Below are 14,080 nucleotides of genomic sequence, written 5' to 3'. Positions count from 1 at the left end.
CTTGCTACAAAAAAGTATGATAACTCTTTATTTAGGAAATAAGTGTTTCATAATTTGATATGGAAATTGGTATAGAGATGATGGATTCTAACTTTCCTTCGCTGTTGCTATGACTTCCATCGCTGATATTTCTTTAACACCTGCCGTATCTACAGAGCACTTATCTCAACAAGAATAATATAGATTTGGGCATGGATAATCAAAGTGATTAGGTGACTAGAACAACTTGCATATGAGAAAAAGTTGCATTTAGAGTTTTTTGGTTTAGAAAAGATGGCAAATGCCATGGTAAACAAAAAAAGTAAAGCAAGTGGCTGTTGAGATTTTTCTCCCTCCCTCTTGAAACTAGAATCCAGGGTCATCCAGTAAAGCTGAATAGTGGAAGATGCAAACAGGAAGCACTAGTTTGCACAACACATTGTTATACTATGGAATTTGCTACCAAACAAAATGGTAATGGCCATCAACTTGAATGGCTTTAAAAGGGACTAGACAAATTAATGGAGGATAAAACTATCAGTCATGATGGCACCTTTTATCTCCAAGATCAGGGGCAGCATGCTTCTGAATACCAGTTGGGGAATAACCCCAGGAGAAGTTTGTTGCCCCCTTGCCTGCCTGTGAGATTCCCATAGGCCTCTGTTTATCCCTGTGAGAAACAGATTGCTAGAATGAGTAGGCCCCTTTTCTCATCTATTCTGTGTTGTGTGCTACATAGAAATGGCACATAGCCTTTGGTCAGAATTCCGAGGACTTTCATTTGCAGGCAACCAATAATCAAGTATAGCTGTAAGTACAATGTTAGGAAATGGGGTGGTGGGGGTGGAACGAAAACCTACAATGATAAAAAAAATATCATGCCACTATCAAATAAGAGTATTCTGTTACTGCCATGCATTTTACTAATAAATGTAAGCAGTATGTGGAAATTAGGTTTCCAATGTTACTACAGTATTCAGTATTTTCTCTTCTGATTTCTCAGTATAATTTAAATCTTCGTTGAATTAACTTAACTAACCACTGAGGCTGTCACACATACTAGCTGTTGATCTCACCTCTTTAAAATTACTTAACCTGTGCTTTGCTTCTTGTTCTGTCTTGACTTTGCCAGAAAAACCGAGTTGAGCAACAACTTCACGAGCATTTGCAAGATGCTATGTCATTCTTAAAGGATGTCTGTGAGGTACTATTTCTCTTTAGATGGTGCCTTTTTATTTTTCCAGTTAACACTACTTACAGATTCTTTCCTAAAGTAGCAGTAAATACCATATAGTATAGTGTGGCAACCTTTGCTAACCAGCTGCCCTTCAGATATTTTGGACTAGAACTCCTATCAGTCCTAGCCATCTTGGGGAATTTGTGCTCCAAAACATGTGGAGGGTGCTAGTTTGGTGAAAGATGTAGATAACACATTTCCTTCAACCATTTTGTTATGTCACTTAGTGGAGAGTTTCCAAGGTTAAGCTGATTTTTGCCTACTCTGTTTAAATAAACAATAAACCTAAGTTAAGGACAGTAAAACACCATAGTCGGTACAGTGGCTAGAGTGTTGGTTTTCGATACGGAAAATCTAGATCCAAAATCCCCACACTGCCACAAAATTCACTTAGCCTAATGCTAGCTACTATTTCAGCCTCACCTACTCTACAGGATGGTAGTTTTGAGATACTGTTCTGAGCTCTTTGGGATAGTGACAGCTTGAAATAAGAAATCCAAACTTCCTTTTTTAAAAAAGGAGGGGGAAAAGAAATCCACATTTCCTTTTGGTATGTAAATTGGATTGAGCTCAGATTAATTTCTAAAATGTTTGTTTTATCACAGCTATCAAATGAGGTGGGTTTTAGGGCTAAAGGACTGTGAGTTGTCTTAGGGATGTTTTTTTATCTTTGTGGCTTAGTTGGGAGGGAGTTTGTAGGGTGGGTTGGATTTGTACCTGGGTCTTCAGTATTTTAGGGACCCAGGTGGCGCTGTGGGTTAAACCACAGAGTCTAGGGCTTGCTGATCAGAAGGTCGGCGGTTCGAATCCCTGAAACGGGGTGAGCTCCCGTTGCTCAGTCCCAGCTGCTGCCCACCTAGCAGTTCAAAAGCACATCAAAGTGCAAGTAGATAAATATGTACCGCTCCGGCGGGAAGGTAAACGGCGTTTCCGTGCGCTGCTCTGGTTCGCCAGAAGCAGCTTCGTCATGCTGGCCACATGACCCGGAAGCTGTCTGCGGACAAACGCCGGCTCCCTCAGCCTATAGAGCAAGATGAGCGCCGCAACCCCAGAGTCGGACACGACTGGACCTGATGGTCAGGGGCCCTTTACCTTCAGTATTTTATCTACTCCACCAGTCATTTGCTGACTAAAAGGCCAACATTTCATTTCAGCAAAATTATGCAGCAATTTTATTTTTAAAACCAAATTGGGATTTTGACATTTTTGCTGATTTTTCTTCAAGTTGCATCCTAAAATATCAATCTTACAAATAACCTAATGTTGAAAAACATCATTTTCTTTTTTTTAGGCAGAAGTAATTCCACATCCTCTCCAATCAGCTACCTGCCCCCACTACCCACCTATTTGTTTATAGTGCTGCTTAGCTGTGTTTGTAATCCTTTTGATATTGCATTCCACTTGCCTTTCATGTCTTCCATTGTAGAAAGCATGACAGTATATAATGGATTTAGCAGATATGTACAATAAATGACCTTTGTGCTCCTTCTAAATCCTAACAGCAGTCCCGGATGGAGGATCGCTTGGACAGACTCGATGATGCCATCAATGTGCTGAGGAGCCATGCGGTGGGGCCTTCAACAAGCCTGCCGAGCACCCATGGAGAGATACATAGTTTATTGGGATCTTCCCACAATGGGCCAGTTAGTAGTTTGAACTCAAATTATGGAGCATCCAGCCTTGTAACCACCAGTCGGCAAGCCTCAATAGTAAGTAGCTATTTTATCTACTGAATATGTTAAACTGACTCTTGATTTAATTTTTAGTAGAATTGAAGCTTGAAGATTTGATGTTACACATTAGTAACATTTGCAAGAAACCAAACTAGTGATAGTGATTGTGGAAGAAGAAATGGCAGCCTGATGCATCTGCTGGTAGTTCCCATTTGGAAGGAATGTAGAGAGTGGGGAAGGGAGGGCAGAAAGAGGGGAACAGCTAAAGTGGTTCGCCTGGTGAACGCTCCGTAAAATCCTGCTGCTTTGACCGATACAGAAACCGGAGACTTTTGCTAATAGTACTTGAGCTTATACATATGATTTTTCCAGATGTTTAATAATTGGCAGCCCATGTTCTGCTTGAAGTAGCAAACATGGAGATTGAACTGGGAAAGCAGTCAAGGAGGATGGAATTGGTCTCAAGTGTTCTGGGTTGGAAAAATGGTTATGAAATGCAACCAGCTTCTAGTAACAGATGCTGGCAAACAAGCCTGGAAAGAAGCTGCTGGTATGTGAAACCAGGTTGTGCCCAAACTCAGAATGTAAATGTAATGACTTTGAGCACAGCTGTAGTTTATGTAACAATGGGAAAGCAAAGTCCTTAGACTAATCTTCTCCCTCATCCCCAGAAGAGAGAAATACCTCACTCTCATTAATACATATATAAATCATTCTACATAAACTGGATTTAAGACAGCCATGAATCAGAGTCAGACACTGAAATCATTGTGTAAGAAAAGGATACCACAGATTTGCTTCTGTTCATTTCTCCCCTCAAACAGTTTAGGTTGACTTGTTTACAGCATGATTTTCAAAGCTGCTGGCTATTCTGAGAATGTTTCCTTTTAAACAGGTTCACAGCTGGGTATTTCTTAATGAAGGCAGGATTTCACCTCCCATCAAAGTAGTTGGTGAAGGGGTAACAGAATGACTTTCACTTTTTCCATTCACACATCAGAGTTATGCTCAGTTTTTTTGCAAATTTTGACACACCAAGCTCAAAAGGTTGCCCATCACTGTCATAGGTACTAAGGGAGAAACAGACTGGTGGGTCTTGATAGGATTGTCTTCAGTGGTGATAGAAAATGTCCTCAGATTTGCTGGGCTGGCTGACTAGTGCAAGAAGACATGCTAATATTGGTGAACATTACGAGTATAGCTCTTAATCAAATATAACATTATGAAAGTAATAATGTTACAAGGCCAAACCTCCTTACCCCTCTCATCACCTCCGAAGCACCAGGGAGGAAGAGCCAAGGTTTTCTCATTCTAGCTCTCTAAGAAGAAACTGTAGAGCAGGGGTCAGCAAACTTTTTCAGCAGGGGGCCGGTCCACTGTCCCTCAGAACTTGTGGGGGGCCGGACTATATTTTGGGGGAAAAAAGTATGAATGAATTCCTATGCCCCACAAATAACCCAGAGATGCATTTTAAATAAAAGGACACATTCTACTCATGTAAAAACACCAGGCAGGCCCCACAAATAACCCAGAGATGCATTTTAAATAAAAGGACGCATTCTCTCATGTATAAACATGCTGATTCCTGAACTGTCCACGGGCCGGATTTAGAAGGTGATTGGGCCGCATCCGGCCCCCGGGCCTTAGAGTTTGGGGACCCCTGCTGTAGAGGGTTCACCAGTCGGATATGGAGGCATCATCCACAGCTGAGCAGTCTGAATACCTTGGCCTGAGTGAGGGATGGGTGCCTAGTAGTTTCTTCTCCATATAATTTTTGTTGATGAAATTCTGACTGCTCTCAGCCAATAGAATGCATAGGACAAAGCCTATGCTGGCTGGGTCTGAAAGGAGTTGTAGTTCTAAACATCTGGAGAGCACTACGTTGGGGAAGATCGTGTATGCTGACTGAAGCAGTGATAAAATAGGAAAGCTTGCCCTTCTGAGTAAACCTTGGCCAAAAAAAAGTTCATTAAGTTTTAGCAATATATTTTGGACATCCCATTGCAGCTCATTTTAACTTCTTAACTCTTACAAAAAATAATTAAATTTCCTTGAAAATGTCCTTGGCAGAAGAAACAAGGAAATGAGTAATGTAAGTCTTATTTTTTATGACTTGCATAACCAGGCATGGTTTTATTGTAACACTTGCTTAAGTTTTCTGCCAGCTTTAAAAAAATCATTTCCTGCATCTCTGCTTAATTGTTGTTTTGGTGTTTTCTGTTGTGCTGGTTGTTACACTTTCTCTGCTCTTTACTCAATGAACATTTTAAATCTTAAAAGCAACCCACCATTTTGCTTTCTATTTAATGTTTGGAAGCATACATTAATGTTAGATTCCGTTGTGCTTTTTGGGAAAAGCCTGGCATTGGCATGAACTAGAATAAGTTTAAGCTGAAGTAGGAAGCAGAGTCCTTCACTAGCTCTCTTGCCAGACGTGTTGAGCACTTCCAAGTAAGTTGGCTGTCTCTCTATACTTTGACATATTTCCTTTTGTACTCGGTACTCAATAACAAGTTAGAGTCCTATTTTGCAAGCTGCTTGAACATGCCGTACTTTTCTCGGTCCTCTGCAAGAAATGTACATTGGTACCTTGGGTTAAGAACTTAATTCGTTCTGGAGGTCTGTTCTTAACCTGAAACTGTTCTTAACCAGAGGTACCACTTTAGCTAATGGGGCCTCCCGCCGCTGCCACGCGATTTCTGTTCACATCCTGAAGCAAAGTTCTTAACGAAAGGTGCTATTTCTGGGTTAGCGGAGTCTGTAACCTGAAGCGTCTGTAACCCGAGGTACCACTGTATAGTGCAGGGGGTGCCAGTGTTCCTGCTGGTGTTTCATGTTGCACACGATAAGGTCTCAGTAAATATCCCCTCAAAAATCTGTGATGCATGGGAGACACTTGGTTCTTTATGCTTGATCCTGTGTTCATAGGCTTGGCTTTGCCTACATGGAAGTGCCCCCTTAAATGGGCCCTCATTTTGTTGGATGCCAGGATTGTTTTCAACAGTGGAGTTGCCCTTTGCTCTCTTTTTTTGTCACCTTGATCAGATGTGAAACCTACTGGCTTCAGTGTCAATTACTTTAGGATTGCTACATTAGAGTGAGGGTTGAGTAGTCCAGACTAGGTTTGCTCTAAACTGTGGTTTAGTGTGATGTCTAAACACTGCCAATATTGTTGCAAAGTTAACATTCTGGCCATGTTTTGAAATTACAAAAATTAATATTTCCTGAAGTATCTTATTAAGAAAGTAACTGTTTGAATTCAGTTGATGATCTAATGTGGTTTAGTTCATCAACCTGAGAACTTGTTTAAGTTGATTTGATATTGTACTTGGTTAACATGCCTGGATGGTTCAGTTTGTTAGAGCATGGTGCTGAGAATGCCATGCTTGCAAGTTTGATCGCTGTATGGGACAGCTGCATATTCCTTCATTGCAGGGGGTTGGACTAGATGATCCTTAGGATCCCTTCCAACTCTACAATTCTATGATTCTATGTCTTACATTGCTGTGTAAATATTTTGCCAGGAATGTCTATTAAATTATTTTCTTGAATATGTTTCTAGAAGTTCAACTTCACTTTCAAAGTTTCCAGACTGTTTTCTGAATCTAAGATCTGATCTGTCTGTCATTGTTAGATTAGTCTTAGATTTTAACATTATCAAGAATCTGGTAGCTGTTAGGTTTGGACATTGTCTTAACAATCAAATTTTAATAACATTCTGTGGCTACTTTGCCCTTAAGACATCTCATGATTAGCAGCTTGAATGTTATTTGGATTTGAGCATAACTAGAATATAGATATACTAAACTTCTAGAGCAGAATTCAACAAAGTTTTATTCTTAACCGTCCACCTCTGGAGAGTTTCACACTTTCTTCATATTGTTTGTATTTCTATCTGGTGACTATTGATATTATTGTGAAACTTTACACTAACCTGAGGCACGGTTCTATGTTAAAAGGAAAATAAGACTGGAGACTTCTGTTTCAGTGTATCTGAAGAAGTGTGCATGCGCATGAAAGCTCATACCAATGACAAACTTAGTTGGTCTCTAAGGTGCTACTGGAAGGGGGGGGGGAATTTGTTTCGACTATGCCAGACCAACACTGCTACCTACCTGTAACTAGAAAATATTTGATTAGTTTGCATCTGTCTTTGTGGAAGAATCTTGCATTTGGAAAGTAATACAACAAATCAGGATGAATTGGAGTTCACAGGAAACAGTAAATTAAAGCATGAACTTGCATAAGGGTATTTATCTCTGTCTCAGTAAAACCCACACTAAATGTTAAAGGGAAAAGCTGCATTAATTACTCAGGAGAGATTCAAAGCTCAGCAGTTTACTAGGCTTGAAGGATTTATTGAAAAGCAGGGGTTCTCATGTGTAACTGTGGGCAATAAACCTATTTAATTAAAGGCTTAATCTGTTAGCTGCTGTTCTCTGCTATTTATTCCTATAAAAAAGCTTCATCTCTAGACTATAGTAGTGCTTGATTGCACGCCCCCCCCCTTTAGGTTTGCATTTGTTGTTCCTTTTCCAATGAATACGTGTGTTAAAGGGTGGGGGGATGACCTTTGACCTGCCAAACTTATTAGCATAGGCCTTCCAGTGCCAGCAACCAAGGGTTCATTGTGAAGCATGTCAGCAATCCTGGCAGCAAATCAGCAAAAAATGTATGATATTGATACTGATGTTGCAAGAAGGGATCTCTCATGAGGGGTGAGGAGACAAACTCGTACAACCCAACTCTCAACCCTTGAGATATGTTACAACCTTTAAGACAGCTGAAGGCAGCCCTGTATTGGGAAGTGCTTAATATTTAATGCTTTTAATGTTTAATTATGCTTTTGTATATGCTGGAAGCTGCCTAGAGCGGCTGAGGCAACCCCATCAGATGGGTGGGGTACAAATAATAAAATGGTTGTTGTTGCAAGATCAGGTTGCTGACCGGAGCAAGACGGTTTGAGCACATTACACCAATCCTGGTCTGACCTCACTGGCTACAAATTATTTTCCGGGCCCAATTCAAAGTGCTGGTTTTGACCTATAAAGCCTTAAACTGCTCAGGACCGCAATACCTCAAGGACCGCCTCTTTCCATATGAACCCAACCGGACCCTGAGATCATGTTCTGAGGCTCTTCTTTGTGTGCCTCCTCCAAGAGATATCTAGAGGGTGGCAACATGAGAACTGGCCATTTCTGCGGTGGTTCCGCGTCTGTGGAATGCTCTCCCCAGGAAAGTTCGCCTGGCGCCTTCATTATACACCTTTATGCGCTAGGCAAAAAAGTTCCTCTTTAACCAGGCCTTTAGTTTATTTGATTGACATCCTATGCCATTTTAAAATGTGTTGGGGTTTTTTTTGGGGGGGGGGGGTTATTGGGTGCTTGTTGTTTTTATTTTGATTGTGTACTTTGTGGCTTTATATTCTGAGACCTGCAGGTATAGGGTGGTATATAAATTCTAATAAGAATAAGAATAGGACTTTGGCTGTGTGAAGTGATATTATTTCCCTTCCCATTTATGGTACTTTTAATTTCACTTCTCTTGAATCTTCTTCAATTAACGGTAGAAGCATTGTGTCATAGGAGGGGAGCCATAACTCTGCATTGGCAGCATGAGCATAAGAACATGAGAAGAGCCTGGTAGATCCAACTAATCCAGCATCCTGTTCTCACAGTGGCCAACCAAATGCTTGTGGAAAAACTGCAAGCAGGATTCAAGCACAACAGCACTTTCCTCTCTTGTCAGCAGCTGGTATTCAGAAACATTATTGTCTCTGACTGTGAAGGCAGAGCATAGCCATCATGCCTAGTAGCTACTGATAGCTTTGTCCTCCATGAATTTGAAGCCATTTAATTGGGTGACCATCACTACCTCTTGTTGTGTAAATTCAATAGGAGATTAACTATGTAGGATGTGAAGAAGTACTTTCTTCTGTCCCGAATCTTCCAATATTCAGCTTTATTGAATGTACACAAGTTCTAGTGCTATGCAAGAAGAAAATCTTTTCTTCTTCCTTCTCCATGCCATACATAATTTTATAAACGCCTATCATGTCACCTCTTATTTGCCTTTTCTCTCTGGACTAAAGAGCCCAAAATGCTGCCACCTTTCCTTGCAGGGAGTTGTTATCTCTTTATCATTCTCTGAACATTTTACAACTATAGTCTTGTTTTTGGGATGAGGTGACTGCAACTTTACAAAGTATTCCAAATTCAATTCTTTTCTTAACCCCAGCGTGAAATTTGCCCTTTTCACAGCTGCTGCACACTGGGTCAACATCTTTGTTGAGCTCTCTGCTTTTACTCTAAGGTCTCATTCCTGGTCAGTCACTGCCAGTTCAGATCCCATTATCTTGTTTGTGCAATTATGATTTATTAATTTTTTTGCCATGACATACGTCACTTTACACTTGTTTACATTGAATTTACACTGAATGCCATTTTACTGCCCATTTGGTCAGTTTGGATATGTCCTTTCCGAGCTCTTCACAATCACTTTTTGTTTTATTGAACAATTTAGTATCATCAGCAAACATAACCACCTCACTACTCATTCCCCGTTCCGCCAGTTGAAGAACCTGTGTCAGCAGTGCTAGGAGCCACTGCCTCAGAAAGACCTTGGGTTGACTGCTTCTATTGCCTGACTGATTATCTGTGATTGTGCTTTTTTTTGTCCCAGGTCAGTGCGCACCGAGAAGACAGCGTCAGCCTCAGTGGCAATCATTCGGGATTGTCCAGTGCCCTTTCTGCTCAGAATTCTGAACTAAACCACAAAGCACAAGAAAGCTACAGAGGTAAGAAGAGTACAGAGGTAAGATGAATTCCAGCTGGATTTTTTCTAACCCAGGACTCTGGGTAACTAGTCCATCTAAGCATCCTAGGGAGTCTAATCTACAAACCTGGCTGTATTTAATTGTCCCTTCATGAACGAGAAATATATTGTAGCTGGAGGAATCTTTGTGATATGCAGTAAAATTCTTCATGTAAACCCCACTGATTCCTCTCCCTAAAAACTTGTATTTGGGTTGCTGTTTGTTGTGATCCCAGGCATGCTTTGGCAATGTTTGTCTACCTGTCTTAAACAGTGATGGGAAACATTTTTATCCCTGTAAGCCAGATCTTGTATCTTCTCCCCACCCCACCTGTGCAGACCATCTTTGATAAGTAGACAGGACCTGTCAAAGCATAACCCTTGTGCAGAGTTTACTAAGCACCCAGCTGATTGTTGGGTGCTTCAGAATTGCTGTACAAGGTGCTTTGTAAACCCTCTAGTTCAGAGCTTTCCAAACTTTTCATGTTGGTGACACTTTTTAGTAAAAAAAATTCACAGTAATTCAGTTTTACTAGCAAACTGGAGGTTAAACTAACCCTTTAAAGAGGGGTTACACCTACACATTGCATCTGACACACTAACAGGTCACAACACACAGTTTGGAAAGCTCTGCTCTAGTTGGTGTTTGGGCAGTGCTGAGCACAATAATTGCAAAGTACTTTGCACATACTTCTCAATCAGTAATACGCTTACCAAAAGCCTAACAACCAGCTGATTGTGGGATGCCTCTTTTAGCCCCACCCTTACCTGCTCCACACATGACATCAGGTGTAGGGCACATGGGCATGGCTTGGCGAAAATGGCCTTGGGGGCCAAATGAGGAGTTTAGTTAGGCTAAATTTGATGTGCATGCTGGAAGTTCCCCACTTCTGCTTAAGCATACACACACACACACACACACACACGGCCATGTGGATGCAAGTTAGTAAATTAATGTAGCATATCCCATAATAGTTGTCTGTCTTTCCAAACTGCATGATGTGTCGGCCTATCTACTAAATTTTTAAAGAAGGGGATTAAATCTGCACAACCACTTTTGGAGATAGTTTTCCCCCTGCAGAAGTGGTTCCCTATAATCTGAAATGGACTTGTGTAGCACTTCCTGTTCTTAAAAATGATGTTTATATAGTAACAAGCTGAACTGATATCCCAGCCTTGGCAGAACACACCCATTCATAGCAGGTACATTTAAGAGCACTTTTCAGTTCTCAGCTGAAACAAGCTAAGGCATGAGAAGTTTTGCTGGCCTGAATGGATGGATTCCCTCCTTTTTTCCTTTAGGTCACACAGTAAAATGAACAGTACCACAGGAGGGTTCTTTGAGTAGGTCTTATGCACAGAGAGGGTAGAATGTGTCATTTTCTGGACCAGTTGGAACTTGCAGCCACAGTGCACGAGGGCCTCCCATTGTGCTCCTGATTTATTCATATGGTGTTTGCCAACAATTCTCCAAATGGTCTCTTAAAATAATATTTCTTATAAATCCAAAGCACAGTGATTTGGGTTGTGGGTCCTGAAAAGAATGATAGTCTGTGTGCTTGGTGAACACCAAGAGTCGTTACTCTTACAGGTAATAGGATCTCTGTTCCCCACCCTACCCCCTGCCCCATATCATGTGAATACTGATTAATTCTCTCAGAGGAAATTTCTTACCCTTTGCCTTTCAACCTGCAGTACACAGGATCACTTATTAGGTACATCGCAGAAAAGTTTTATTCTCTCAACATTGCCCATAGACAGTAGGGCACCATGGAGAGGTTATATCCCCACAAGGATCACTTAATATGAGTCTGCTGCAGGAGGCAGTGCATATGGACCTGTGCCATGTATTTCAGGTTCTCAAGAGTAGGAATATGAGGAAATGAGAACCATTCATGTTGCACTGAAAAGGGTTTGGGATGAGAGCCACACTTACGGTAGTTCCACAATCCACTTGAGACATGCACATAATGCTAGCAGGGCAAGGGGACTGGAATCTGGAAGAGTTCCTGCCTCCCCCTCCCAAAGCAATTTGTTTTTGTCTTTGGAGGGATAATTATTATTGCCAAGGGCTTTACATGATCACTTATTTGAAGCCAAAATAGGGGCAAGCCAGAAGTATCCAGCAGAGTTCCCAGAGGCTCTCTTTCTCACTTCAGAGTTGTTGTGAACTGGTCCTGGTCTTTTGTGACACTTGCTGAAATAAGTACGGTCTTAAATTTCTTCTCTTCTGGCATGGACCTCTAATTTATTGTAGACAGCAATTACATTTCAAAGGTTTTCTGGAATTGTGAGAGATTCTTAACTGAAAACTGCAAGTTTTTTGGGTTTTTTATCAGGGAAAAAGTCTAATGGGTGACATGTTGAGCAGCCAATAAAAGCATCAGTGTTGGAGTTCAAGTGAAAAAAAGCAAACATTTTTTATCTGTCATATAAAATTGCATCATCTTCCCCACAAAACACAAATGCACCCAACCCATCAAGTAGCTATTTCAGACAGCTAATTGACTCAACATTAGAGCCTCCCACCTTGAAACACTTATGTTTAGAGCAAAAGAAGGGAGGGATTTCTAATACTACCTTATGACCTTCCTCCTGATCTCAGTTCCTTTTTCAACATTTTCCTATGTCTTCTTTATCTGGGTGGGAGCCACTTGCTACCCATTTTCTTAGCCAGGTTGTCTTTGGACAAACATAAGGGAGGTGGTGGTCTTCTTATTGCTAATTACACTCTGTTGTGTTTGCATGCAGTGCTGTCATCTGGGTTGCCAAACCACTCAGTAGCTTTAGGTCCGGCTGAGATCAAGTCAGAGCACAAGGAGAAAGATGAAAACACGCATGAACCTGCCTCCTCTGATGATATGAAATCTGATGATGAGTCCTCCCAAAAGGATATCAAAATCTCATCAAGAGGAAGAACAAGGTATAGCAGCCCACTCCTCAGAGGTCAGGTTCTCTGTCGGTACCCTCTGCCTGGGGTGAGAAAAACTCTTAGCGTGATAAACTATTGGGGGGGGGCATAATCAAAAAGCACATATATGATTTCAGGTGTCAGTTCAGTGTGCAAATAATGGAAAGTTCAATATGGAAGTTTTCTTTCGGTGTCTTCTAAGGTTCAGTAATTCATGTAAACTGTCAGGCTCATTCCTGGTAGTGCCCTTAAGACCTTTATTGTCCCCTCAGAATAAGGTCCACTATTTCTGGTACACAGCAGTCACGAAATTAAAAGACGCCTGCTTCTTGGGAGAAAAGCAATGACAAACCTAGACAGCATCTTAAAGAGCAGAGACATCACCTTGCCGACAAAGGTCCATCCAGTTAAAGCTATGGTTTTCCCAGTAATGATGTATGGAAGTGAGAGCTGGACCATAAAGAAGGCTGATCGCCGAAGAATTGATGCTTTTGAATTATGGTGCTGGAGGAGACTCTTGAGAGTCCCATGGACTGCAAGAAGATCAAACTTATCTATTCTGAAGGAAATCAGCCCTGAGTGCTCACTGGAAGGACAGATCCTGAAGCTGAGGCTCCAATACTTTGGCCACCTCATGAGAAGAGAAGACTCCCTGGAAAAGACCTTGATGTTGGGAAAGATTGAGGGCACAAGGAGAAGGGGACGACAGAGGACAAGATGGTTGGACAGTGTTCTCGAAGCTACGAACATGAGTTTGACCAAGCTGCGGGAGGCAGTGGAAGACAGGAGTGCCTGGTGTGCTCTGGTCCATGGGGTCACGAAGAGTCAGACACAACTAAATGACTAAACAACAACAACATTTCTGGTACACCACAAAGGATGACAGGTACTTCACATGGAGAAGTGGGCAGCTTTTCAAGTCAGGAGTGAGTTGCCAGGTGTAGGTGTTTTTTGCTCTTCCTGATAGCTGTCATTCTTAATTAAGCACTGAGTCTTTGTTGTTTATACCTTCCATCCTGAACTGTTCATGTGAGCTGCGTGGACCTCTGAAAGATCTGCTTCTGGTTTGGAGGAAATGACTAGTAAGGCAAAAAGAAGGATCACTTCAGCAAATTCACCTTGGTGGCAGTAATTTCTGTTGTTAATTACTTTGGGGTGAACTTGCTCACAACATGCTTGCATAAACCAGGACCCAAGTGCTCACAGATCTCAACTCTGGTAACATTTTTGGAACACTGTCTTCAGGTTGCCAAACCCTCACTGACAGGCTACACTATTCATGAAAATGTTCTACTTGTGTGAGAGATAGGTTGGCCAAAAGTAGCAAAAGCCCGGGGGGGGGGGGTTAGAGTGAGAAATTAGGGCTCATTATTCTGGTTTGCAGAAGCCACTTCCTTGCATGGAAGACACTTGAAAAGGGGGAATGCATGCAGCAGTAAAAAGTTCTGTGATATGATATGAACAGGG

The 14,080-nt window shown here is 41.5% G+C and overlaps 1 protein-coding gene across 15 annotated transcripts in view; it reads left to right on the top strand.

Moving 5' to 3' along the window:
* Positions 1-14,080, top strand: part of TCF12 (transcription factor 12) — a 138,145-nt gene that overhangs the window by 115,939 nt on the left and 8,126 nt on the right. For 6 of the 15 annotated variants that reach the window (XM_088657206.1, XM_035131797.3, XM_088657205.1 and 3 more), the window contains 4 exons: positions 1,112-1,183; positions 2,719-2,925; positions 9,571-9,685; positions 12,454-12,625. In XM_088657206.1, coding sequence (XP_088513332.1) covers positions 1,112-1,183; positions 2,719-2,925; positions 9,571-9,685; positions 12,454-12,625 — 566 coding nt within the window. The remainder of the gene's footprint in view (positions 1-1,111; positions 1,184-2,718; positions 2,926-9,570; positions 9,686-12,453; positions 12,626-14,080) is intronic. The other 9 variants (XM_088657204.1, XM_035131799.3, XM_088657207.1 and 6 more) reach the window with 3 other exon arrangements.

Source organism: Zootoca vivipara, chromosome 13 (genome assembly GCF_965207765.1).
Source record: "Zootoca vivipara chromosome 13, rZooViv2.hap1.1, whole genome shotgun sequence".
Classification (NCBI taxonomy): Eukaryota; Metazoa; Chordata; class Lepidosauria; order Squamata; family Lacertidae; genus Zootoca; species Zootoca vivipara.
Note: the sequence above shows the minus strand (reverse complement) of the source record. Positions and strands in the feature narration are given on the sequence as shown.